The sequence below is a fragment of the Salvelinus sp. IW2-2015 genome, linkage group LG22 (assembly GCF_002910315.2).
Source record: "Salvelinus sp. IW2-2015 linkage group LG22, ASM291031v2, whole genome shotgun sequence".
In the NCBI taxonomy this organism is placed as follows: Eukaryota; Metazoa; Chordata; class Actinopteri; order Salmoniformes; family Salmonidae; genus Salvelinus; species Salvelinus sp. IW2-2015.
The window spans coordinates 29,452,936-29,478,582 of NC_036862.1; the positions used below are offsets into that span (position 1 = coordinate 29,452,936).

The 25,647-nt window shown below is 42.7% G+C and overlaps 1 protein-coding gene across 2 annotated transcripts in view; it reads right to left on the bottom strand.

Moving 5' to 3' along the window:
- The window catches only part of LOC111982639 (serine/threonine-protein kinase ULK2), a 51,802-nt gene that overhangs the window by 22,467 nt on the left and 3,688 nt on the right, over window positions 1–25,647 (bottom strand). For both annotated transcript variants that reach the window (XM_024014237.2, XM_024014236.2), the window contains exons 2-4: window positions 18,404–18,496; window positions 18,157–18,198; window positions 2,077–2,109 (exon numbers count right to left, since the gene is read on the bottom strand). In XM_024014237.2, the coding sequence (XP_023870005.1) occupies window positions 2,077–2,109; window positions 18,157–18,198; window positions 18,404–18,496 (168 nt within the window). The remainder of the gene's footprint in view (window positions 1–2,076; window positions 2,110–18,156; window positions 18,199–18,403; window positions 18,497–25,647) is intronic.

Genomic DNA, 25,647 nt, shown 5'->3' on the forward strand with positions numbered 1-25,647 from the left:
ATACCCTAGTAAAACGGACTATCCTACCGACCCTCGACTTCGGTGATGTCATTTACAAAATAGCCTCCAACACTCTATTCAGCAAATTGGGTGTAGTCTATCACAGTGCCATTCGTTTTGTCACCAAAGCCCCATATATACTACCCACCACTGCGACCTGTATGCTCTCGTTGGCTGGCCCTCGCTTCAAATTCATCGCCAAACCCACTGGCTCCAGGTCATCTATAAGTCTTTGCTAGGTAAAGCCCCGCCTTATCTCAGCTCACTGGTCACCATAGCAGCACCCACCCGTAGCACACGCTCCAGCAGGTATATTTCACTGGTCACCGCCAAAGCCAACTCCTCATTTGGCCACCTTTCCTTCCAGTTCTCTGCTGCCAATGACTGTAACGAATTGCAAAAATCACTGAAGCTGGAGACTTATATCTCCCTCACTAACTTTAAGCATCAGCTGTCAGAGCAGCCTACCGATCATTGCACCTGTACATAGCCCATCCCACCCAACTACCTCATCCCCATATTTTTTTTATTCTGCTCCTTTGCACCCCAGTATCCGTACTTGCATATTCATCTTCTGCACATCTATCACTCCAGTGTTTAATTGCTAAATTGTAATTATTTTGCCACTATGGCCTATTTATTGCCTTACCTACCTAATCTTACTACATTTGCACACACTGTATATAGACATTTCTATTTTGTTATTGACTGTACGTTTGTTTATACCATGTGTAACTCTGTGTTCTTTGTATCGCACTGCTTTGCTCTATCTTGGCCAGGTCGCAGTTGTAAATGAGAACACCAATTAAATCCTGTTGGTTACCAAAACTTCCTCTGATCAAAGCATTGGTTTGATCTGGCCTTAAAGAGCCTCTGCCTTATCACAGTGACCGGTAGGATCTGACTCCAGTTCAGTTTATTACCACACCATGTTGTTTACCCTTTGTACAGGAAAATCAATTACAGCTCAGATCCTTATTATATTAATTATTATATTAATTCTTATCCTTATGCTCTGTGTGTATGTCCATCCTGCAGAGGCATTGAGCAGGGTTTCAATAACACATTCTCAGGGTCCGCCATAACCACAGAATTCTAGGGTAACAATATATTTCACTATTATGGGGGTGCCCACATTGATTGCTGTAAAGTTTGGGATGCCATGAATGGTTAAGGGCCCATAATTCTATTCTAGTGAATCTATCCGATTAAGTTCTGTGTGAGGACAATCATTTATGAGGTACACTGCATACAAATAATGTTTGTTCAAATAAGAAAACTGCTTTGCTTCATACTGAGAGTCAATGTTGCAGCTAAAAGGGCATCGTTTCCCTTAAAACAGTATTATTTTTAATGTGTTCCAACCGCTGACTGGAGTGTGAGCCCTGCGCGCTGATTGCTTAATAAGTGACTGCTTAATAAGTAATCTGCTCCCTCCTCTAACCATTGCGTAAAACAAACCTTTCTTACTAAGCAAAACAGGCAGTCTAGCAAACACCAGCCAGATTAGCATTCATGCTAGCCTAGTGTTGATACCATCTATGCCCATCTCTCTTGGAGTGCTATAGCATTGATTAAGCAGCCTTCTATCTATAATACCAAGGTTGAATGGTGCTCAGAGGCTACAAAGCCAGATTTATGTCTGTTTCTTCTCTTGTGCCAGGAGACCCCGCCTCCTTAATGTCAACAATCTAGAACACCCCAGGCAGGCCACGGTAACAGGTACCAGGGTTCCAAGACTTGCACAGCCAGTTACCTTAACAGCTTGAATATGAGAAGGGCAGAATAAGTATTTCAGGGCTAAATATAAGGCAAACAAACACAGTTTGCTCTTGGATAACAGTATTCCTGGAAAGCGGGTGTGGGTGTACAGGTATGTTTTTTGAGGGCTACTTAAGGTGGCATAGTTTTTTCCTTCAGGCGGTTTGTGGAATTTTGTGGTCTTGAGCAATGAGAGGGAGYGYGAGAYAGAAGGGGAAGGAGAGAGGAGAGGTATCAACACAAAGATAGAGACCCTGGCAGCTTACAGGCAGCTCAGCAGAAGAGGTTGCATTCTGCCAGTGTGACACCACCTACCTCCATGACCAGGAACACAGAGTTGGGAGTTTCCTGAATGAGAGGAGAGAAACAACATGTGTTAGAGTGATCTCTCACAACACCTGTCACATCCACTACTGTAGAGGACCAGCTTCGTCAAACAGACTGACATGTATGTACAGATACAGACCGATATAGTCTACATACAGTACAGATGGATCATATGTGTACAGTACAGAGAATAGGATTCCCTTGCCACCAAGCATGAACTGAAGCCCATAGCACATAACTGATCTGGATTAGATCCGTACAGTAGAGTAGCTGGCTCCAATCTACAGACACATTGACACCCTCATCCTTCATCTCACACTGTGCGACTGACATGGGGTTTAAGATCAAATTGGCACACCTCAAAGAAAACGTGCCGTCCTTAGTGAACCCCTCACCTCAAAGCTGTGTCGTGCTATCGTCTACATTCTTGAAGGGAAAGGAACGGAGTTCATTACACAGCAGGGTCAAGCTGAGATTGTTYGGGTGTGTGTGTGTTGTGTGTGTGTTCGGGGCTATTGGGTTCAAGGGAACTGGGCAATGTGACAGATATAGGGGACACCTTGTCAACATGGTGATGGAGGAGCTAAGAAGACGCTGGACAGGAGCCAAGTAACACAAAATCAGGCCTCCAGGTTAAGCAAGCAAGCTCACATGTATTTGGGGGAGTGTGTGTGTGTGGTGTCAGGTTGAGGGTACTGCATCATATGGCAGATCAAGCAGCTTGCCATGTGCATGAAGTTAACAACAACCATAAAAAACAACAACTGTCGTCACACATTTTCCAATCCCTTCAGCGCCATTCTAAGTAGGCTATCTATGATTAGATCCAGAAGTGTTTCTTGTGACAAGACCATGCAAACCCCTTTCCATGATTGATTCTAGGTGAAGGAAATAGCCTGTCACATGAAAGGCTAACGAGTGTATGAGTTCAAAACAATTTAATGTCATTATTTTCTGTGTACCATACTAACAAATCAAAGGGTCTCAGAAAATCAATTCCTTGACTACCAACAGCCATTCTAGTCATTTATTGGACTGCATTACTCTCTGGTTCTAATGATCTCTCAGCCAAGGTCTCRAGTTGGAGAGCAAAAACCACTGCTTTCGCTCTGCAAACCAGCCACCAATTAATTCCACTTCAGCTTTTTCCTGTCAGCTGACCTGTCAGCCTGCACCAGGCTTATTGGCTGGGCCCCTTCCTCCCTGACCAATCCCATTGGCCCGTGGCTGTGGATACTAGGAAAATGGATTTCAAGGATGTTGCTGTTGGGTTGTAGCAATGGGGGAGGGGAGACGTAGGGAGGCCACCACCATTATCTGCTCTGATCGGTGTGTGTGTGTGTGGTGGCTGGTATTGGCCTGGGGACTAGCCGTTTTCAGCCCCTGTACTATACTGGTTGATGGGGGGGGATGGGGACTGGGAGAGGAAGAATAGGAGGAAAGGAAAGAAGGGAGTTGGCCAGGCTGTACACTGTCCTGGACGGGGAGGGTAACTGATATGTGAGAGGCACAAATACAGGACAGCCTCACCCCGTTTAACCTCCAGCCCTCAGTAGGTTGAAAATGAACTGTCTATGCCACCATAAAATGTATCCTACAATAGAGTCCAAAACCTCTTCCATGGTCCAAATCTAGACTAAGTGACACTCTGTATTTTCTAAGGCAGTGGTTGGTTACAGCTGTTGCTATTATCAACATGTTTACCACAAGAGAGGAGACACCCAATGAGTCAGAATGTACTGTTACTCAAAACACTATCTGTTAAAGAATTGGACACACACAAGACCTGCCAACAGGGTTATTCTACATAACCCTCCTTCCTCAAAAGGAATACGCCAAAACAAAAACAGCAGCACAAACAATTCTGCTTCATGCTATCCAACATCAGCCCCACAAACACAGGCAGTCATATTCCACTTATAAAAGCATTTCACAATCCTTCTATTCCCATCCACTTGTTAGATGGAAAACCACTGAGTCACCAGGCGATCCAGCCAGAGTTATGCCACAAACAAGCTTTGATCGATGCTCTTCTAGGAAACACTGGAAGGAAGTGTACTACATCAGCTCGAAGAAATGTTGCTGTCTTGAGGGAAACTCAAAACATCCCCCAAGCATTTTCCACCGCTTCAGCCCTCCACCTCAGACAGTTTTAGAATGCCAGCCACTCTAGAGCCGGGCCAAAACAACAACAACGTATTCTCAGTGTGTCGGTCCTGCTTGTTGCGTCACACGATTGACTSCATGAGTGCTGGGCTACATAAGAATGAAGGGAGGGAAGGGAACAGAGGGGAGGGGGCCGGCTTGGCTCAGTTTAAAATTGCTGAAGACTTTAGAGAATAGGGTTCCATATGTGGACTGGAAATCCACCCAGCACGCATCTGTTACGCAAAGAGCATTCTGAGAACCAAGTATCTAGCCTAGTCTAATATTACTGCACGATAGATACATAGCTGTGTCACACCCTATGACAGACACTGTGGTGATTATATGACGCATGCTATGATGATTATAACTTGCTGAGAGAGCGTTGTTCTGTTAATGTGTTTCAGAGACAGGGTGAACCCTTAGGGCAGTGGTGGACATACTGCTTTGTTATTGGTGGCACGTGACCTGTTGGTGTTTTCATCACACATGTGCACAATAGACACACACACAGGTGATCTACTCACAGTGGAAGGGCACTGACTGTCCCTATGGGAGAACCTAATGTCCTGCAAAGGCATCACATCAGATACAACCTGGCAATACAAAATAGAACCTGGTTGTTTTCCCCACACTAAAACAGTTTATTTTTTAAACATATGAAAAATATATATTTATATATATGAGATCACCGTTTTAGGTCACGAGTGTCCAGAAATTAGGCCAAATAACAAGAGGTATCCTGCTCCTCTTCCCTCTCCTTAGGCCAAAACAAGGCAGAGGAGTATAGAAAAGACAGTACAATAAAGAATGTCAGGAAAATATTGATTCATGAAATTAGATGCCTCTAGCACAACACTTTCTCCTTGCTTGGTGCATATTGAACCAAATATGCATGTTTGCGTGTTATTTTTCCTCACTTAGGGCGAACAAAGCACACAACTACAGTACTATAGTTTACCATCCCGTCAACTTTTTCCAACATTTKTTTTCTTTTTTCTTCTTTTTTTTTTTGATCTGAAAGGTATTGCCGGTATCAAAGCCAAATGACCTAGTTGCTGTAAATGAGAATGTGTTCTCAGTCAACTTACCTGGTAAAATATGGGTTAAAGAAAATTTAAAAAATAACATTTCGGTAAAGTTCTGCCTACGGCTTGGTATAAAACATAGCCATAATGCTGAGGCGGCATTGGCACACACTACGCTCTTAAACTCTTGCTAGGCAGCGCCCTGTTACCATCCTCCTGGCAGTTCTAAACTTTGCAAGGCATCTAGCCCATCTCTTGGCATAGCCCACCACTAAGCATGCACTGTTTTCTTAACCACAATGGGATGGATCCAGAAATAATTACAGTGGAAATAAATATCACTGAATTATGAAAATACTGGAATGAAGTAGGCTAATGCAACTGAAATCAAATCAAATCAAATTTTATTAGTCACATACACATGGTTAGCAGATGTTAATGCGAGTGTAGCGAAATGCTTGTGCTTCTAGTTCCGACAATGCAGTAATAACCAACAAGTAATCTAACCTAACAATTCCACAACTACTACCTTATACACACACACAAGTGTAAAGGGATAAAGAATATGTACATAAAGATATATGAATGAGTGGTGGTACAGAACGGCATGGCAAGATGCAGTAGATGGTATAGAGTACGGTATATACATATGAGATGAGTACTGTAGGGTATGTAAACATAAAGTGGCATAGTTAAAGTGGCTAGTGGTACATGTATTACATAAAGATGCAAGATGCAGTAGATGATATAGAGTACAGTATATACATATGAGATGGGTAATGTAGGGTATGTAAACATTATATTAAGTGGCATTGTTTAAAGTGAAGGCATGTATCAAATGGTTGCTTACTGAAACTCCCAAAGTAATCCTTGAAATATATTTTAAGCAATAGCCTACCTGCGTGTGGTCAACTAGATGACCATTTCAGCACCATTTTGATTGGGACAGCGCCATCGCTCTGATTTGAGACAAGCGTGGGGGCTCATCTTGACAGATTAATCTGTCAGACTTTTGTTTTCACTGAATCTTCGTTTGGATATTGGTTGGGCTACAATTAGGCTAGAGAAATGTTATCTATGTTGAGGTGAATGCTGCTCATCATCATCTTGCCTAGTTGGCTCATTTATTACAACATTTTGCCATCGTATCTAGTTTGCGAGTGAAGAGAAAAATAATCCACTTGTTAGTCGCTTAGTATCCTAGGCCTACTCCCAACCAAACATCTGTGACTTCACTGGCTTGTCTGATAATCAATCAATGTGATTTTGTGTCACTGAATCTTCATTACTATAGGCTATTTGGTTAATTGGTTTGTGGATGGGAAAATAAGTGGAGGTGGTTCTCATCTATTTGTTTGCACATCTATCACTGATCAGAAACATTTAGCATGCAATGATAATGCCTAAATCAAGAGTAGGCCTATTATTTTGCTCAATCGCGTATAGCCAACTCCAAAAGCCTGCATAGGTTGTGAAATATGAACACCAGACTTGCATGCTTTTGAAAATAGGATTGATATTTTTTTATCGGTATGATGAAGACCCTACGCCTGCTCCCTAACAAAGTGTAGTGAGGGTAGGAAAGAGAMGAAATGTGGATAAAAATAGCATGGGCTTGAGCTCCGTTTCAAAATATATTTTWAWTTTTTTTTTTATATGACAGCGGTTCCACATGTTCCCATGATCTAAGCTGTGTGGGAAGAATATTTTATGTATTTTATATTCCATTATAAAATATATGTCTGTGACTGTGATCAGGTAAGTGTGTCTTTTCAGTTTAACTGAACAAAATAACGAACTACTGATTTCATTTGGATGGCTTAGCCATGGCTGCACAGACCAGTAACATTGGCCTAATTAAACTCAAAATAGCTATTCTATTCCTTAGAAAATATATTTTATTCGTCTTATAATGTTTCTTAGGACCTGCCTAAACACATTAATAAAGGATTTCCTTTTGATGGTGTATAATCTCAATGGATTTATGAAAATAGATGCCCACCAAGATCTCCACACCACTACTACCACTCATCCCTGGCATGCGCACGGGAGGCATTGTATATAGACTCACATTGAGTCATTGCTCACATTGTATATAGACTTATTTTTCTACTGTATTATTGACTGTATGTTTTGTTTATTCCATGTGTAACTCTGTTGTTGTATGTGTCGAATTGCTATGCTTTATCTTGGCCAGGTCGCAGTTGCAAATGAGAACTTGTTCTCAACTTGCCTACCTGGTTAAATAAAGGTGAAATAAATAAATAAATAAATAAATAAATAAAAGGTATAAAAAGGCTATGCAGGCAAGACTGTGGTAAAAAGGGGCATGTTTGTAAGGGGGTCATTAACATTGCCCACTTTGTTTTACACGCTAAATACTATAAATCTTATGTGAAAGCAGTATGTGTGTGTGTGGGGGAGATTTGAGTGTGCTGGGAGGGAGTTGCTAACTGCTACAGTATGGAGAATGTTCTAACCCATTTAACAGGCTGTAAAGAAAAGCCAGATGATGGAATACAGAGGGGCAGACAGTTAGTTTTCTAGGAAAACCGACAGGATTCCTGAAATCTCCCATGTGCGCCAAGAACAAGTTCTACTGCCCAGAGCCCACCCCTTATTTTATCAAGTCAGCCCCCGCCCCGTTTACCTCGCTTTACACACACACACACACACACACACACACACACTCTCACTGATGCTAGGATACAGTGTTCTACCAGAGTTCAGAAGAGGTTTTGAAAGCTTCCACCACGGGACTGCCTCACAGACGCATGACTCTTAAACTTCATAAACAAACCCACCTCCTACCCTGCCTCTCTTCTTTCTATGGATGCACATTTTGGTCAATTTAACTGCTCACTAACTGACCCTCATTAACCAGTAAAAATAAATAATAATCCAAACAGTAAAATGACGTGACCAACAGAAAATACTATCAAAGACATGTATATAATGACGAGATGCTCATGTTTCCYCCCTAACAATGGTAATCGTCCCAAGGCGAGAAGGCAGACGACAAGCTAAGGCCCAAAATAACCCCATAGAAACGCGTTGGACTTATTTTGAACAGATTTTGGTGAGAGTGAAACCTCTCACGTCACCTCTTCCTCTTATGCATACAAGGACCGGACATTTTTCATTAAGAGCTTAATAGAAACATGCAACAATATCAAGCCTATCTTCTTCCAGTCAAAAGACTGTAGRTTATTATTCAACATGCAACTCCTGTAATGCAGCAGCTAATAAAATGTAATTTTCAAACATTTACCAAAATGCATTATGGGGAAGACACAGTTGTAAACAGCACACCTAATGCGAGCAGTTCCATATGTAACAGAGATTAACATCTAATAGCAACTACTATGATGGGTTGCTAATATGACTAAGATTGTGCTTCTGGACAACGAAAGAAAGTTGATATGAAAACCAATACAAGAGGAGAGAAATGCTGATTAATGGCACGAGGAAGTCTTTATAAAATAATTGCCACCACGATGGATTTTCGCAAAGCTACTTTGAAGCAAGGTAAGACATGCCTCARTATTTGAAGTAAAGTGAACAATTACACTGCCTCAAGCTGACATTGCAAAGTGGTGGGTCACGTCTGATAGTCAACGGTCGACAGGCATCCAGCCGAATGGCGAATGGGAGGCACGGTTTACCATACCAGTTGAGATTGAGAAATAAAAATAGATCTTTTTTAATCTTGGCACCAAAGTTAACACGCGATTGAATTTAGCGTTTGTTATTGGTTGCACAATGACTGGGCTTACAAAAGCAGGTTTCACTCCCGTAGCCTGACCACTTTTTGAGGAGCTACTCTCGTGCTGACTGACAGGTTGTAGGCTATTCCGCTCCTCAAACTAGGCTCTGTATGCGTGTGATAAATAAAATGTATGACGACTAACAAAAATAATGCAAATTAACCTGTAGACCTACTTCTTTCTATTTTCATTGTGGCTCTTATTGGTCAACCTCTCCCTCTCCAGTTTCATGTCTGGTGAATCAGTGTGGGCTGTGTACCAGGCTAGTGTCATAGATGCCAATTCAAGATGGTCTCGAATCCATTTCAATGCCTTATGGGTCTACCACTTACACACTCTCGCTCTCTGCAGTGAACCTTTAATGAAATAGCAGGTATGTACCGAGCAATGCTGTACAGTCTGGGCTCTGTCAGCCTGGAGAGAGACTCTGATTACTGTTCTCTGCATCACACTGCTGCCTCACTCCCGCTTAACAGCTCCATAAAGAAGAGCAGGGACAGACGTAGCCTAGCTAGTGTTGCATAGGCCTGTTATGATATAAGCCTAATGAGCAGAACACCTCAGGATCAGAATAAGCTCTGTAACCTTCCCGTCACCCAGCCCTACTCCTACACCCATACTGTCTTTATAAACATGACTCCTTTCTGAAAACACTCTAATTAATTAGTTATATTGAGTCATTTATCAGACGTTGGTTTCATTTCCACAGAGACTTCCAATACGTGCAGAAGGAGATAAAAACAGTCGGAAATCTCACACGCACAGGGATTCACAAAGAATGTGTGTGAAACTAGTCAGTGCATGGTTAGAGACCACATTCACACTACTGTGTCACTGAGGTATTAGCACACAGTGGTGTAGGCCAGAAGACCATGAATAGCAACAGTGTGATTATGTGAGAGCATGCGTGTGTGTGTACGTGATAGATGGAGTACTTCTGTGTGTACTAGTGATTGCTGTGTGTGTGTACGTGAGAGTAGTTGTGTGTGTGTGTACTAGTGATTGCTGTGTGTTGAGCATGACAGATTCATTTGTTTGAGTGTGTATGCTCTGTGTGTGTGTGTGTGTGTGTGTGTGTGTGTGTGTGTGCATATCCCTCATAGGGTATACTGTATACTACACATGAATGATTGCTATCACAAGGTCTGTGATGTTTGTGTCTATAGGCTAGGCTTTATGTTTTGCCAACATTAAGATCTAAAGGAGCCCTCACCGTGAAGCGGGACTTTCAAGCAGCGTTCTCTAACGAGGCACCACCTCACACTCTTACAAACACGCAGTGACAGTCCTCCTACCCTCAGCTAATGACTGTCGACTGTAAACAGACCACACAAGCTTAATTGGCCTTTCAGGGGTGTGGCATCGGTAACCACTAGCGGCCCTCCACCTCAACTAAGACTGAAGAGTAGGAGTAAGGACAGGCTAATATCTAGGCCTATATCTGAATCCAGATGTCAGGTCTAGTTTTTGTTCTTTTACTATTTGGACAAAAACAAGATTTAAAAAAAAAAATTAAACAATACCAGGAATTCAGCCAAAAAATATATAATTGCAGAAATCTCAATTATTTAAAAAAATAATAATAATCTGTTCCAAAGTAGGAAAGAGGATAATGGCGGACGGAAGACAGGGTGGTGCGGCAAGTGCCGCTTCTCATACGAATGCTGTTATTTTATCTAAAACATCAGGTGTACGCCGACCCCAGCTAAGTAACTCATGCAAAGAGTTAAAGCACAATTATGTGTTTTATCTCCAGTACTTTGCCATGATTGTCAGTTATGTAGCTGCTCTACTGATAATCTCAGTGCGTCCTTGCTGGGATGACACAAATCTACTGCCGGAGAATATCAACACCAAACACATTGGTTCACCATTCCACGGGAGCGGACAGTACACAGCATACCATAATGTTCTGAATAATGGCCAAGTCTACCTTGCTCCCTATTCCACTGAACCGCTTAGGCGTAGCAAACACAAGTCCAACATTTATCGGAAACTGTTAAACTACCTGTTCACTACCCTCCTGCTCTCCGGGGATGTGCAACTCAATCCTGGGCCTAACATCACCAAGCCAGCGATACTCACCAGAGTGGAAAGCAGTGGATGGCCTCGTCCACTGATCGTCGCCGCTGTGGAAGTGGGTGAGTGCTATGGTCCCATGGTTTCTCTCGACTCACCCGGCTCCAGGATAGATTTTTACTCTTCAAACATACCCAAGTCGCTATATGCAATCCCTGACTCTGCTTCTGGTACGCAAGCTGTTTTAATTAGTTCCCCGCATCCAGTGCAGGCGGGAGGGATTGTTAAAAAGTGATCAAATTCAACATCTACTCACAGACTCCAACCTTGACTTCCTCTGCCTCTCATAGACATGGCTCCATAAAAACTCRCCATATGCTGCTTTGATTGTGCCTGGCTACAATGTTTTCAGGAGAGACAGGATTGAAGGAAGAGGGGGTGTGATGATTTACATTAAAGAACATATCCGATGTAAACAAATTGAGTGGTCATGTGATAATGAACTAGAATGTATTGGCCTGAATGTTACACTGTCTCCCCAAATGTCTTTTACCCTTATTGGAATGTATAGGCCACCTTCCACCAAAAGTGTGTTTTTTGATRAGTTTAATAACATGCTTAGGGAATGTGATTTTGGGAAAGAGGTCATCTTAAATGGGAGATTGTAACATTAATTATGAAGACAAGTCTTGTAGAAAAACCCTCAAACGGATCACTAATACCTTTGACCTTACACAGCTAGTTAAAGGGCCAACCAGGGTGACTTGTTGCTCTAAAACACAGATTGATTTGGTGTTCAGTAATAAACCAGAGAGAGTGACTAAATCATTCAATATGGTTACTGTGCTATCTGATCATAATCTGACACTTATAGCCAGAAAGCTGTCTAAGAGCAGGTTTAACCTCTCTACTGTTAAAAAGCCGGATCAACTAAGAATACCTAAGAGTGAATTAAACTATTTTGAAAACGCAATTAAGGGAAGTAACTGGAATGATCTCTTGTCCTATACAGATGTGGAAGCTGATAGTCAGGTTTTTCTATCCACAATCCAGACTACAATAAATGGTTTCCTAAAGAAAATCAAATCCAAACCTGGCCAAAAGAGCACCCTTCCTTGGCTAAATGGAGAAATCTGGAAATTGATGAAAGAACGAGATTATGCTCTAAAAATAGCCCTAAGATCCAAATTAGAGCATGACAGACATAGGTTTACCACGTTGAGAAATAAGGTGATGAAAGAAATCACAGGCCAAGGCAAACTTTTTTATTAACATAATTGGTGAAGCAAAGGGAAATTCTAAATTGATCTGGGAGAATCTAAAAAAGTTAACAGGGAAAAACCATAGTAACACTGCAAAAAGCCTAGAAATCATGGTGAATAACAATCTAACACAGGATTCAGTCGTAATAGCAATAGCCTTCAATTCCTACTTTATTGACTCTGTCAGGGTACTGACACAGAACCCCTCCACTGGTTTCTTGGGCTCAGTGCTAGTGAATGACGCTCAACCTGTCTTCATCATAAGGGAGGTTTCTGAGTCAAAGGTGAACAAGGTGATTAGCTCACTAAAGAACTCTAAAGCCAAAGATGTGTTTGGGCTGGATTCTACCTTTCTTAAAAACTACAAAGAGTCACTCATTGGCATCATTACTAAGGTCACCAACACATCTATTGGTCTCGGGGTGTTTCCAAGGGTATGGAAGTCGGCCATAATAACGGCCATCTTTAAATCAGGCGACCCTGCTGACGTGAGTAACGATAGGCCCATTAGTATACTACCTGTGGTGTCAAAGGTTGTTGAAAAGTGTGTAGCAGAACAACTGATTGCCCACCTCAACAACAGCCCCTTCACATTACACTCCATGCAGTTTGGCTTCAGAGCGAAACACTCCATAGAAATGGCCAACTGCTTTCTTCTGGAAAATGTGAAGTCCAAGATGGACAAAGGGGGCGTTGTTGGGGCTGTGTTTCTGGACCTAAGGAAGGCTTTTGATACTGTTAACCATGAGATTCTCATCACAAAATTGTCCAAGTTCAACTTTATCCCCGATGCCTTGAGATGGATGAAATCATACCTTGAAGGCAGAACTCAGTGTGTCAGAGTGAGCAATGAGCTGTCGCCCACTCTTAGCTATGATGTGGGCGTGCCCCAAGGGTCAATACTGGGGCCCCTCCTGTTCAGCCTGTACATTAATGATCTGCCTTCTGTCTGTACTGGGTCTGAAGTTCAAATGTATGCAGATGATACAGTGATATATGTGCATGCAAATAGCAAACAACAAGCTGCACAAGAACTCACTACTGTAATGGTCCAGGTTACAAAGTGTCTCAGTGACTCGTGTTTGCATCTCAATGTGAAAAAAAACTGTTCGCATGTTCTTCACAAAGAGGGCAACAGATGCTACTGAGCCAGATGTCTAAGTGTCAGGGGAGAAGCTCCAGGTGGTATCTGATTTTAAGTACCTTGGCATCATACTTGATTCCAACCTCTCTTTTAAAAAGCATGTGAAAAAGGTAATTCAAATAACCAAATTCAACCTAGCCAATTTCCGATTTATACGAAATTGTTTGACTACAGAGGTAGCAAAACTGTACTTCAACTCTATGATACTCCCCCACTTAACATACTGCTTGACTAGTTGGGCCCAATCTTGCTGTACAACATTAAAACCTATTCAGTCTGGTCCCGTGTGGCTCAGTTGGTAGAGCATGGCGCTTGCAACGCCAGGGTTGTGGGTTCATTCCCCACGGGGGGACCAGGATGAATATGTATGAACTTTCCAATTTGTAAGTCGCTCTGGATAAGAGCGTCTGCTAAATGACTTAAATGTAAATGTAAAAATAGGCTCTCAAAGTGCTTGATAGGAAGCCCAATAGCCATCATCACTGTTACAGACTCAGAAAGCATGAGCTCCTGAGTTGGGAAAATGTTGTGCAATACACCGACGCATGTCTTMTATTCAAGATCCTAAATGGCCTGGCTCACTCTCCACTCAGTATTTTTGTTTAACAGAAAACCCAAACATATGGCAGCAGATCCACAAGGTCTGCCATGAGAGGTGACTGTATAGTTCGCTTAAGGAAAATCACCTTTAGTAAATCCGCTTTCTCTGTGAGAGCTTCCCATGTCTGGAATACACTGCCATCAGACACACATAACTGCACCACATATCACACTTTCACAAAATGCATGAAGACATGGCTAAAGGTCAATCAGATTTGTGAACATAATCCCTAGCTGTGTATTGCTCTTATTCTTTCCCATGGGTTGTCTGTAGCTTGGTGGAGGGTGGCGAGGAAGCACTGTTTGTGCTTTAAATGGTCTTATGTTTTCTCTGTCTGTATGCTATGTTGCTTGTCCTATGTTGCTCTGCGTGTGCTCACTGCTCAATGATTGTAATTATTTTTAATAACCTGCCCAGGACTGCGGTTGAAATGAGCCGGCTGGCAAAAACCGCACTTTTACTGAAACGTTGATAATGTGCACTGTCCTGTAAAAATTAAATAAACTACACTCAAAGTATCCCAAAATAAATAGTGATCATGTTCTAATGCAAATAATGTATGAATTGTTATTTTCAAATACATCTTCTTTTTGGGCTTAGTTGTGGTCAATTTGCAGTGTCAAATTAATATAATTATGTTCCGCCCCCCCCTCCCAGAAAAAAAATCAGCCCATGGCTGAATCTAGATACCTACCCCCGTGCTAGGCCTTGCTAAATGTTAAAGCTACAATATTTAACATTTTGGGCAACCTTACCAAATTCACATAGAAATGTGAGTTATAGATCTGTCATTCTCAATAAAAGCAAGTCTAGGAAGCAGTATAATCGGTTCTGTGTGCACTATTTCTATGTTTCCTATTGTTGAGTTAAATTTTTGCGTCTTTTACTATTGGTTTTGAACACCAGCTTCAAACAGTTGAAAATACATCATTTTTGGTTATTGAATTTTTTGTTTTGTTTTTACTGTGTTTGATATTAAATTGTGGAGCGATTTATGCATATTGCACCTTTAACCGGGGCTCCATAAACATCCACAGGAATGAGGGCAAAGATGCATGAGCACCTGCTATCTTCTATTGGAAAGATAGGGTGGCAGCTGTTTTAGGTATTTGTCTCACAACAGCGACCTAGCCGACAATGGCAACTATTTTCCTTGTCAGTCAGAGGGAGAGGGGAGGGTGCCCCAATGCCCCCGCCAGGACAATGCTGTAACTCTGTCTGGTGGTTGTTGCACAAGCCCTATCATTTACAGCTCTCTGGGTAAACTGAGTGACCCGGCGCATGTAGTGCAAGCCAGAACAGCTGAAGAGGCTGGGCAGAGGCCCACAGAGAGAGAGAGACGAGAGAGAGTATGGTTAGAGAGATAAAAATAAGGGAGATTGAAGAGTGAAAGGGAGAGCGAGATAGAGAGATGTATGGAGAAAGAGAGTAGGAGAGGGATAGATAAAAAAGGGAGGAAGGGAAAGAGGGAAGAATGACAGGGAGAGAGAAACCCAGCAGTCACAAAGCCAGAAGCCAGCGTTCTCCCACACTTCTCCATTACGGTCAGGCTGCACATTCAGATGGTCACAGAGAGGGGAATAAACAACATACCAGACAGACATACAGAAAGGCCGAGATTGTAACTGGTGACTGGAGAGGGGAAACCATGACCAGGGGAACAAAACAAAGGAGAGAAATGAGAGAGAGTGCAATAGAAAGAGAGACAGAGTGAAAAGAAACCCTAGAAAGAGAGAGGGCGCTTGGAGGCCTAACACCCATCAATAACACTGCAACACTATCTCCCTCTAAAACGCCAAAGCTGCAGTCTCTCCTCTCTTCCCTTTCAGACGACATCTCTAAGCCCCACTGCCTGTGTGCCAAAAGTGACAGCTGCAGAGGGGAGAGATGGCCCAGGGAGGGTCCTGCCAATGGGGGGAGAGGAGAAGAGGGGGGAGAGAAAGAGAGACCGACTAAGACACACTACACACAAAGCCCAAACCAGTGTCTTCAATTATGGTTAGTGTTCTGTGGGATTCCTACTCACTTCCAGGTAGAAGTTGCCCGCTCCCCTAACCACATACAGTTTATATACACAAAAGTATGTGGACATCTCTTCAAATTAGTGGATTCGGCTATTTCAGCTACACCCGTTGCTGACAGGTGTATACAATCGAGCACCCAACCAATGCAATCTCCATAGCCAAACATTGGCAATAGAATGGCCTTACTGAAGAGCTCAGTGACTCAACATGGCACTGTCATAGGATGCCACCTTCCCAACAAGTCTGTTCGTCAAATTTCTGCACTACTAGAGCTGCCACGGTCAACTGTAAGTGCTGTTATTGTGAAGTGGCAACCTCTAGGCGCAACAACGGCTCAGCCGATAAGTGGTAGGCCACTCAAGCTCACAGAACGGGTCTGCCGAGTGCTGAAGCAAGTAGCGCGTAAAAATCTTCTGTCCTGTTGCAACTCTCACTACAGAGTTTCAAACTGCCTCTGGAAACAACGTCAGCACAAGAACTGCTCACCGGAAGCTTAACAAAATGGGTTTCCATGGCCGAGCAGCCACACACAAGCCTAAGATCACCATGCGCAATGCCAAACGTGGCTGGAGTGGTGAAAAACTCACCACCATTTGACTGTGGAGCAGTGGAAACACGTTCTCTGGAGTGATGAATCACGCTTCACCATCTGGCAGTCCGACAAAGGAATCTGGGTTTGGAGAATGCCAGGAGAACGCTATGACTTTTGAATGAGATATTCACCGAGCAGGTGTCCACATACTCTTGGTCAAGTAGTTATGATCAGACTCCCTGACCCCCAATCTTAACCTTAATCATAAGGGGTATGAAAATATATTGGCACCTAGTGCCTGTATTAGTGGGTTTAACCTACTTCCATCCATTCAGTCCATTCAGTATTGATAAGGGGCTTTTCAAACTCATTATACATCACACGCTACATTAGTATAATGAAAGGTCTGACTATACGTGGTGATCACATCAGGGGTGCGGATAGAGGGATGAAGGGAGGAGGGTCGGATGGGTAGAGCAGCAGGGTCCCGGTGGGAGGCTTACATAAACAAAGAAAGTGCCTCACCATGTGGGCAGCGCTGCTTGATCATGACTTCAATAACTCTCTCTCTTTACCGCTCTTTCCATCTCTCCCTATTGGCTGGAACCCTACTGGAAAGGCTTTTTATAAATAGAGAATGCAGAGTGAGTCATAGGGCTATCTGCTAACCTTGGAGTGAACAATAAAACCCACGCACACAGAGAGCTCTAGGACTGAGGGCTGAGCTAAGCTGGTTTTCAAAGGCTTTCCTGCTCTTTTATAGAAGGCTCTCAGTGATTTCCATGGTGAACCAAAGCTACAGGTCCAGTAGTCACCATGAAGTAAGGTCATGGTGAGAGACTAAAACCTGACCTTTGGTGGCAGCCATTTTGTCACCCACCTTGAAGTGGACGACCCTCCCCCCTGGCCCTGTTACATGACTGAGGACGGTCAGCGGTGTGTGCTGATTGACGACCAGCGGAGGTGATGGGCGGTACAATGCATGATGCTGGTGTAACCATGGCCAGTCATGTGACTGAGAAGCTCCACCAGTCAGTCAGTGGTCACAGCCTTGGACCACCAGTCAGAAGTCTTATCGAAGTTAATGGTTTACACATGAATGTCCACTAACATTACACACATACTTCTGCTCTGGTAATCTGCAGCCAGCTCCACATGGACCGGGCAAACAGAGAAAAGGTCTACTCAGGAGCTTGGCAACCCATTATGGTGTCTGTCTGTCTCACTGGTGATCTAGTGATTGTGAGTGTTCTGCTTGTATACAGTTGCACTGCACTGCCCATGCACTGTCCCATTTGGCTAGTTATAATGAATAAAATAATTGGATTCTAGCCATGTAGATCTAATTGAGCACTGTTGAAGAGAATGGCTAGTTGAATCGAAGAGCGGTCATCGTAAAAAGCACCAGAGTGAACTAGATGCTGTCAGCACGCAGCCTACGGGCTTTAGTGAAGTTAGGCTAAATCAAATGCAGTAGACACATCCAGTCTGCCTGCAATCAGCTGAGCTCAACCTTACTTCAATGGAAAACCAGATAAGCACTTACCTGGACATCGTAAAGTGCCACAATGTTCTCATGTTGAAGTTCCTGGGAAAAGTAATGAAGAAAGAAGCACATTAGTGACGCATTAGCTACTGTACTGTTGACGTGACAACTGGCTTCTATTTACATTTATAACAAGGAAGTCAAGGCCTTTCAGTCAAACATGCTGACTGATGGAGGATCGATGTCAACTAATTCTTTAAATTTTCCAAGATAAATGACAAGCAATTAGGTTAAGCATACTACTCACCTTGAGGATTTTGATTTCCTTGCCAAGCAGGATCTGGGACTTGGAGAGGTTCTTCTTGTTAATGCTCTTGACGGCCACCTCCCAATCCGTCTTCTGCAGATGGAGCAAGGAGAGAAATAAAGAACAATTAGTTAAAATCTCTTTAGATGTGTTCAGTTCCCCCATCACTCACACTAATGTTAAGGGAAGTGTTTGTACATGCGTGTGTGTAAAGCCTAGGCCAGCTGGCCTTTAATTGCTTTGTGTGCACTGTGCATCATTGTTTGAGAGAGAGAGATGCGGGGGAAGAGAGGACATCTTAGACATTAAATCAACACAGGTTTCTCGGGTTTCAATCAGATAGGCCTCTGTGACACTGAATGACAAAACAGTCAAAAGAATACTAGAACACTGAGTTATCATGCGAGGTATCCCACTTCCACTAAAACCTGAGCGAGAGACCTATTTTCTACTCAAGTTTAGAGATACCGTTTCCATGCTTTCTTTACTCACATGAGCCCTTAGTGTGACTGAGTAGCTTGTAAAAAAATCACTATTCAAGCTCACATGACTCAAAATGCTTGATTTATTTGCCCTTGAGCTAGAGACACTGAGCTTAGACAATGACCACAACTAGCCTAAATTGTTAGGTGGAATGGATGGTGTGGAGGAGGCATGGAGGCTAGGTGGAATGGATGGTGTGGAGGAGGCATGGAGGCTAGGTGGAATGGATGGTGCATTGTAAGACTTTCCGAGAGGAATTCTATGAATAAAAAGGGCTGCTGCTTCCCATATGAATCTAGGTTAATAGGAGAGGTTTTAATTCTGTGTTTCAATTGCCTCTGCCGCTAGGCAGGGTTCTACTGGTAGTTAGCACAGGGAGGCAGCACATGACAGCATGCCCCAGCCAACCGTGACATATACCGAGGCAGTGCAGCAAACAGAAACCCCATACAATAGAATCACCCCATCGGCCTATGGTGTAATGCTGAGCAGAGGGTGGTGGGTATTGTTTGCACCAAATCAAGTTAATGACCAGGCTCCTGCTATGATGACACAGACAGTCAGAGACTGAAGGGCAAAGTAAGTACTTTCCATTGGACTTTTTTTTATTAGTTAGATGTAAAATTGCACAACTAGGATCTCCTCTGCCAATTTCTTCAGTTATCTTAAATTAATTTGAGGAAGTGCATAATGGCTCCGGTGCCTCAAGATGGACTATTGCTGTTTTTTATCTTGTTTTTCAAGTGAAGGTCTTTTAAGGGAGTAAGTGAGCACACCCGTTCGGTTCAACTATTAGGTGCCAGCCGAACCAAAGCATGTGGAAGTCTTTAATGTCAGCAACATAGGGATGGGCACCTCTCCCTGTCAAGGCGATTCGATACACATCTAGACACATGGGCTCCGATACAATACGGGAACAATATGTTTTGGTTTGAAATTATTTGGTGCGATTCGGTTTGACTAGAGAATTAATTGATGTCATTCAGTTTGATGCGATACACAAACATACCTTTTCCATTCTAAATTAAAATCTTCTGCTGATGGAGCTCATGAGCTGGGCCTCTCTTAGCTGGATCTGTCTGAGCTGACTAAATCACCATCACCTACTAATTAACTTGTTTTTGCAGATTAAAAGTTTGAGCTAGTAATATATCAATATTTATCATTTACACAAATTAGCTATGGCATTATCAACTTTACCCTTTATCTTAAAATTACCATATACACTGATTGTTTAAAGCAAAACTACCAAAACTATTGCTGACGTTGAACCAGAACAATCCAAATAAAATCTATTGTAAGCCCCTTTCAGCAGGTATAGCCCAATGAGGCTCCCGAGTGGCACAGTGGTCTAAGGCACTGCATCTCAGTGCTAGAGGCATCACTACAGACCCTGGTTTGATTCCAGGCTGTATCACAACCGGCCGTCATTGGGAGTCCCATAGGGCGGCGCACAATTGGCCCAGGATCGTCTGGGTTTGGCCCGGGGTAGGCCGTCATTGTAGATAATAATTTGTGCTCCAGGGGACGTCGACAGATTTTTCACTCTGGGATTCGAACCCGCAACTTTTCAGCTACTGTCCCAACGCTCTTAACCACTAGGCTATCTGCCGCCCTGACTACACTGTGTAAGACAAAGAAAATACAACAGGCAAATGCATATGTGATCTCAATAGTGACGGCATGGCTAGTTCAAACTGCAGGACTTAGTGAATAGATCACAGGAGACAAAGTGAGAGACAATAATGAATAAAGATGTTCATACATGCACGTGTATCTGTAGTGAGTGGGCCYCATGAAAGCCCTCGGATCAATTTCCAATTTAGGAACTAATTCGGGGTCTCAACTTACTGTTGCAAGTTACAATACATCAGGTGCAATTTTTAAATTTGGATGTCCATTAGCATTTTCTCTTGTTAAGTACAGTGCCTTCGGAAAGTATTCAGACCCCTTGACATTTGCCACATTTTGTTACGTTACAGCCTTATTCTAAAATATATATATATATATCCTCAGCAATCTACACACAATACCCAATAATGTTTTTATTTTTTATTTTAGCAAATGTATTAAAGATAAATATAAATAACTATTTGCATAAATATTCAGACACTTTGCTATGAGACTCGAAATTGAGCTCAGGTGCATCCTGTTTCTATTGGTCATCCTTGAGATGTTTCTATAACTTGATTGGAGTCCACCTGTGGTAAATTCAATTGATTGGACATGACTTGGAAAGGCAAAAATGTCTATATAAGAGCCCACAGTTGACAGTGCATGTCAGAGCAAAAACCAAGCCAGAGCATTGGACTAGTTAACCGTGAGGTTGCAAGATTGAATCCCTGAGCTGACAAGGTAAAAATCTGTCGTTCTGCCCCTGAACAAGGCAGTTAACCCACCGTTTCTAGGCCTTCATTGAAAATAAGAATGTGTTCTTAACTGACTTGCCTAGTTAAATAAAGGTGTAAAAAAATTACCGATTTCCGATTGTTATGAAAACTTGAAATCGGCCCTAATTAAACGACCTCTACACTGTACGTCACTGACAGTCAGTCATTTAGCCCATGTCAGCTAAAATTATTTTGATTGCTAAATTAGTTTTGCAGCCAGTTATCTAAACTTGCTATTATGGTCGAATTACCTGCTGTCTCTCCACTATCAAACCAAGAGGGGGGGACAAAAATGTTTGCTGGCAATTTGGGGGGGGTAGGGGTTACGGATGCGGTACACAGACCAGCGAGTAACTGTGGCCCCTCATGATGTGTTCAGATTTTTTGGTGGCCCCCACCCCATCAAAGTTGCCCATCCCTGGTCTAAACAGTGACAGCAGGGCTAGTTCAAACTGCAGCAGGATGCTTAAAAGATGAGGCAATTCATCAGCCCTGTTAAAAGTGGACCTGGCATCATGTGATTGGAATATTTATAACCCTGCATCGGCATGCCTTCTATTTATAGGATTATTTCCACCTAGGCTAGGAGATGGAGGACAGACAGAATAGGATGTTATTGGTGCTTACATTTTAACCAGCTCAAGAACGTCACACAGCTTCAAATGTACACTAAATTTAGCTGCTATGTTCTGGTCACAGGCAAACGCATAGGGCTAGGTACAGTATGAACATAAGCTACACCCCAGCTCAGGCTCCTCAATAACAGTGAAATGTACAATACTATGGTGTTACCATGTCAACCCAGCTATGACACTATAATGTAGGTGTTCCTATAACGCACGTGTCAAACATAAGGCCCGCATGCACATTTCTATCCGGCCCACAGTGATTTGGGTTGTCAATTCATTTCGGCCCGCTTCCATACGCGATGCGCTGCACTACAAGTCCCAGCAGGCACTACCAACATGCTGCACGCCAACCGGTAGTGCATTGTCACACACACACCTCTTCTCCCAGAGCCACACACACCCACCCACAAGCTAGCCAGTGCGCTGTATCATCATGAATGCCACTGACCTAATCTTCTACCAGACTGAAAGTTTAAACTGTTGTAGACTAAATGTCCATGCCAAGTGTTGGTTCTAACAGTTCATTGCTGTAGCACACAGAATTTGATCTTGGTTGTCAAAAAGTTACAAGATAAAGGATTCACACACAGGTATAAGTTACTACTAAAGGACAATAGGACACACAATGAGTATTAATGAGTCAACAGTTGAGTCATCTACTTTATGAAATTACAGCCTGATGCGCTTGCGTCAATGAATTGAAAGTCAATCGCGCTGCTTTCGTGTGTCCACAGTGGAGGGAAAGTGTACAGACACATGCCACAGTCCTAGCTAGACTACTACACTGAACAAAAATAAATGAAACATGCAACAATTTCAAAGATTTTACTGAGTTACAGTTCATAAGTAAATCAGTCAATTTAAATATATTAATTAGGCTCTAATCTATGGATTTCACATAACTGGACATACAGATATGCATCTGTTGGTCACAGATACCTTAAGGTTGGAAAAAGGTTGGGGCGTGGGATCAGAACATGAGCCTCAGGATCTCTGTCCATTCAAATTGTCATCAATAAAATTAAATTGTGTTCATTGTCCGTAGCTTATGCCTGCCCATACCATAACCCCACCATGGGGCACTCTGTTCACAAGGATGACATCAGCAAACCGCTCGCCCACACGATGCCATACACGCTGGTCTCAGACACTCCCGCGTGAAGAAGCCAGATGTGGAGGTCCTGGGCTGGCGTGGTTACACGTGGTCTGCAGTTGTGAGGCCGGTTGTAGGTGCGGCTAAATTCTCAAAAAACGACATTGGAGGCGGTTTATGGTCGAGAAATGAACATTCAATTCTCTGGCAACCGCTCTGGTGGACATTCCTGCAGTCAACATGCCAATTGCACACTCCCTCAACTTGACACATCTGTGGTATTGGGTTGTGTGACAAAACTGCACATTTGAGTGGCCTTTTATTGTCCCAGGCACAAGGTGCACCTTTGTAATGATCACACTGTTTAATTAGCTTCTTGATATGCCACACCTGTCAGGTGGTCACTAACAAGGATGTAAAAGAAAATGTGTGTACAGAATGAGAGAAATACTATTTTTGTGCATATGGAACATTTCTGTGGTCTTATTTCAGCTCATGAAACATGGTACAAACACTTTACATGTTGCGTTAATATTTCTGTTCAGTGTTAAATGTTGCAGTCTGGCTTTGGTTTTTAAAATGTGACAACTAATAACCAAAAAACTAAACCTGCAACAAAACGCCATGCAGATGCAAAACATGAAGGCCTATTACAAAAACACTTGAGCAGTAGCCTAGGCTGGATACTCAACAAAGTAATACATTTTGAGTGCACCATACATCAATACTGCATTCAACAGCACTGGTGATCCATGCAGTGCAAAAAAAAGTTCCATGTTAAAATGTTACAACAACCTAGCAACGTTATTTGMAGTTATTCAATACTTTTTGATTAGGGTCGCAGCATATTATGCACATCTGTAAGCATAGCAGCAAAGGCTGGACAAATGTTATTTATATCTTTGTTTTAATATGTTAAAGGGCTATATACAGCATCCTATGTACATAAGTGGACATTATAAAAAGGGAGATGTTTAAAATTAAAATTAAAAAATAAAAACAATGGCCAGAGTTGGGTCGAAGTTGTATGCATGTTTTTTTGTAAAATGTCTGGCCCGCAAATTCCTTATGTTTTATCAATATAGCAGATTGAGTTTGACACCCCTGCTATTGTATCCATATTTTCTTAACGTTGACATACAGTACAGTACCTTAACCATTGGCGTAGGTACAGATTCATAATCTTTGCATACTGATATTCTGCTCACACAGAATAATTCAATACTGTATACAGCTCTGGTGGACATCAATACTGTTGATTGTGATGGCACCGAAGAACARGGCTGACGTTTTACATTCTCCCAACCAATTGTGCTATTTTTTTGCATTTTGTGTAACTTCTTTTTTTTATTTATTGTGTACATAATGTTGCTGCTACTGTCTCTTATGACCGAAAATAACTTCTGGACATCAGAAAAGCGACTACTCACTGCGGACTGGAAGAAACGTTTTCCTTTAACYAGTCCTACAAGAAGGATATCCGGCTTTCACTGGAACAGGCCCAGATCCACACCTTTTGCGTGAAGAAAAGACGCCAGAAAAGAGGCCGCAGATCAGGCACCCTTCTGAGAATCCGGCGGCGAGCGAGTAAACTCCCATTGCCTTCCATTTCTCTTGCTAACGTGCAATCATTCTAAAATAAAATTGATGACCTACGATTAAGATTATCCTACCAACAGGACATTAAAAACTGTAACATCTTATGTTTCACCGAGACGTGGCTGAACAAAGATACGGACAATATAGAGCTAGCGGGATTTTCCATGCACCGGCAGAACAGACACTACCTCTGGTAAGACAAGGGGTGGGGGTGTGTGTCATTTTGTCAATAACAGCTGTTGCGCGATGTCTAATATTAAAGAAGTCTCAAGGTATTGCTAGCCTGAGGTAGAGTACCTTATGATAAGCTGTAGACCACACTATCTACCAAGAGATTTCTCATTTGTATTATTTGTAGCCATCTATTTACCACCACAAAGCTCCCTCAACCAACTCCAGGCCATAAGCAAAGAAGAAAATGCTCACCCAGAAGCGGCACTCCTAGTGGCTGGGGACTTTAATGCAGGCAAAATTAAATCAGTTTTACAAAATGTGCAACCAAGGAAAAAAATAAATCCTAGATCACCTTTACTCCACACACAGAGATACATTCATAGCTCTCCCCCACCCTCCATTTGGCAAATCTGACAATAATTCTATCCTCCTGAATCCTGCTTAACAAGCAAAAACTCAAGCAGGAAGTACCAGTGACTCACTCAATACGGAAGTGGTCAGATGAAGCAGATGCTACAGGACTGTTTTGCTAGCACAGACTGGAATATGTTCCGGGATTCATCCAATGGCATTGAGGAATACACCACCTCAGTCATCGGCTTCATCAATAAGTGCATCGATGACGTCATGCATCGATGACATCGGCCCACAGTGACATTGACATTTTCAACCTCTTCCTGACCGAGTCTATAATACCTACATGTTTCAAGCAGACCACCATAGTCCCTGTGCCCAAGGAAGCGAAGGTAACCTGCCTAAATGATGGGAGGTCATGGCTCACATCAACAGCATCCTCCCGGACACCCTAGACCCACTCCAATTCGCATACCGCCCCAACAGATGACGCAATCTCAATTGCAATCCACACTGCCCTTT